General features: G+C 46.2%; 1 protein-coding gene across 4 annotated transcripts in view; it reads left to right on the forward strand.

The window, feature by feature from the left end:
• Positions 1 to 927: 927 nt before the first annotated feature.
• The window catches only part of SRGAP1 (SLIT-ROBO Rho GTPase activating protein 1), a 151,286-nt gene continuing 149,341 nt past the window's right edge, over positions 928 to 2,872 (forward strand). For all 4 annotated transcript variants that reach the window (XM_018563401.1, XM_018563402.1, XM_018563403.1 and 1 more), the window contains exon 1: positions 928 to 1,058. In XM_018563401.1, coding sequence (XP_018418903.1) covers positions 992 to 1,058 — 67 coding nt within the window. In that variant the 5' untranslated portion in view covers positions 928 to 991. The remainder of the gene's footprint in view (positions 1,059 to 2,872) is intronic.

Genomic DNA, 2,872 nt, shown 5'->3' on the forward strand with positions numbered 1-2,872 from the left:
GCCAACACCATTATTGAGCGCTCCCCTGTATAGTGGGATTTACAAGTCACCCCAGCTTCCAGCACAGGCCGTGCCTACATAGAAGAGGTAGCAGTGCGCTCAGACACCAGTCCAGTAGCAGTGCACTGCATTGCTGGCGGTGTTGTGGTGTCAGTGCAGTACAACATTCGTCCAGCCTGTGGAAGACAACCCGCTCTATCACCTCCGTTTGCGAACAGCCAGCCACCGGGGCCTCTCCACTTGTCACAGTAACCATAGCAATAGCCCGCCCCCGCCTCTGATTGCTCTACTGCCAGGTCGAATAGCGCACCCTAGTGTTCCGATTGGCCAACACGCGCTGTCTATTAGCGGCAGTCAGGCTCGGGCTGTGCCGGGGTTATGGAGGCGTGCTGTAGAGCTGTGGCTCCTCCCTCTCCCTCCCAGTCGTGGCTCGCTGGGGTCTGGCTGCACATTGCTGCGCTTCGACCATAGAGGGGGTGAAGAAGAAAGACAAGGGGGGAACTGCAACCGTGCTGGCTACATTCCTTGTTTGAGAGGCAGGTGGAGCCCCGCTCAGCCACCCGCCCGGGATTTACTGTGCCCTTTGTGTTGGACTGATCTGCCTTTACTAGCCGGAGTGGACCATGCTACTGGCTGCTATTCATCATCTCACGGCACACTGAGCCTGGGGGGAGCACACTCATTGTACTGTGATCTCTGCAGTACTGCCATTCTCTTTCCCTGCTCTCACAGCTGACCTCTTAGGGCTCCTGGATGGGACCTGTCCTTCCATAGCTGAAGCTTCCACCGATCGTTACTTTCTTAGATTTCTATTACACTCGATCATCTCTGCTCCCCCACCCCAGGTCACATTTCATGTATTACATGTGTGACCTGCCTTGGTGATTGTCAACTCTCCCACTGCTCTGCTGCTTTGTTACACTAATTTGAGAGTAAAACCTGTAAAATTACAGCACAGATTACCTTGGCGGCTTGGAAAAGTGCCGGAAAAATGTCTACCCCCAACAGGTTCAAGAAAGACAAAGAAATAATTGCTGACTATGAAAGCCAAGTAAAAGGTAAGGCGGTCTGGGGTACCGGGAAAGGCATTGGCCCAATCCCATTCATAGGCTGCTTGGCCGAATTGTTATTGGGCTCTTAAAGTAGATGGAAGCTCTAACTGAATTGCTAAATATTGACTTTTATAAACTGTTGTTTTTTTTCATTAAAATGCTATTTTTTATTTTTTCATCCGTTGTTGCATCTTAGTATTGCTGATCACCTGCAGCCTGCTTGCAGCCACTTCCTGTCTACATGCATGCACTCCAGTGATGACAGCATGGCATTGCTTAGGGCGGGTATCCCAATGGTGACAACAGTGGACTATGCTTCTGTAATGTGTGCCTTGTAAGCTGTGGACTATGCTTCTGTAATGTGTGCCTGTGTACACTGCCGGGGGGTTGCACTACGTTTCCAATTGACTTTTGTCAAAGGAGCTAGGTTGAAAATTGTTGGTTTAACGGTGACCGCAGCCAATCGGCTACCATCTCTTTTCAATTGACTTTTGTCAAAGTAGCCAGGCTGTAAAATTGTCTGCCAAACAATGACTTCAGCCAATCAGTGGCAGTCGCTTTTCTTATGACCTTTTGTCAAGGTAGCTGGGCTGCAAATTGTTGGCTGAACAGTAGCCAATTAGCAGCAGTCATTGATCGGGTATTCTGACAGGTGTGGTTGCCTGCTGTCAGAATACAATAGCCTGGAGGGGAGGTTCCTCCATCCACACTGTTTATAAGCCCAGATTACCTTGGTGGCTTGCAAAAGTTCCAGAAAAATGTCCCCTGCAGTAGTATATGGCCAGCTGTAGTATCCACTGATAGCCCATGTCACAGGGTGACAACGCAGGAGCACATTTGTGTGACAGGGACAGAGCGTTGTCACCTTATAATAGAAAGTGGCTGACACAGAGCTACAGTCACTAGATCACCAGGTGTTGTTTTAATGAACACTTCAGATTTGAAAATTAATCTTGAAATACCTTTTTTAACAGGTTGAAGCTGATGAGGTTTTAGTGACGGGGTTTCCATGTATTGTGTTTTTACATAGTCCATGCCGCTGTAAAGCTCCCAGTCCAGTTTTGTTCATTTGAATGATTTAGGACATATTTTGTACAGCTTTATGAATGAATTATGTAAATGGTTCTGTAACGTAGGTACAGCTGTGCATGCAGATTTCCCTGTAAAAATAACCAGTTGCCTTTTGTTTCAGCAACCTATTTATAGATTTACTTAGCAGCCAGTTAAAGAGCTCTTCATCCAGGTGTTACTTTGTACTTTCTAAAGTCAGATGAAAAAAGGAACAAAGGAGAGATGAAAAGTCATCAGCGGGCTGTCAGTGAGGTGCAGTCACAGATTAGTGGTGCCTTCAAGTGATAACATGAATGGAGTATGCAGATCGGGGCCATTAATCCTTCTCCTGCTCCGTATTCCGCATGCTGCAAACTCATGTGCCGCTTCATGGGAATAACCATGGCAGACACCATGCATATGTTTAGATTTCACTTCATTGACTTCAATGACTCATCAAGCTGGCTAAAGCCCTACAAATCCTTGGTGAAAACGGTCACATGGTAAATATTGTTCCATTGATGGCGCTTTACTGCGCGATACGTTGTGACCGCTGCTCGCTTCTGTCTGAGTTAGGCCTGGATCATACACCAGTGAAAATTACTTGCAAATGGAAGTGACTTTTTGCTTTTAATGCAAGTAACAATTAGATCATTTGGTATTTTTATATGTAGTAATTATCTTTACATTACAGTAATTGAAAATAAAGGGGGCGACTTTCAAATTTGTGTTCAGCTACATTATCATTATGGAAAAAGTCTTATCTATAT

The sequence above is a fragment of the Nanorana parkeri genome, unplaced genomic scaffold, assembly GCF_000935625.1.
Source record: "Nanorana parkeri isolate BGI_ZX_2015 unplaced genomic scaffold, ASM93562v1 scaffold661, whole genome shotgun sequence".
NCBI lineage: Eukaryota > Metazoa > Chordata > Amphibia > Anura > Dicroglossidae > Nanorana > Nanorana parkeri.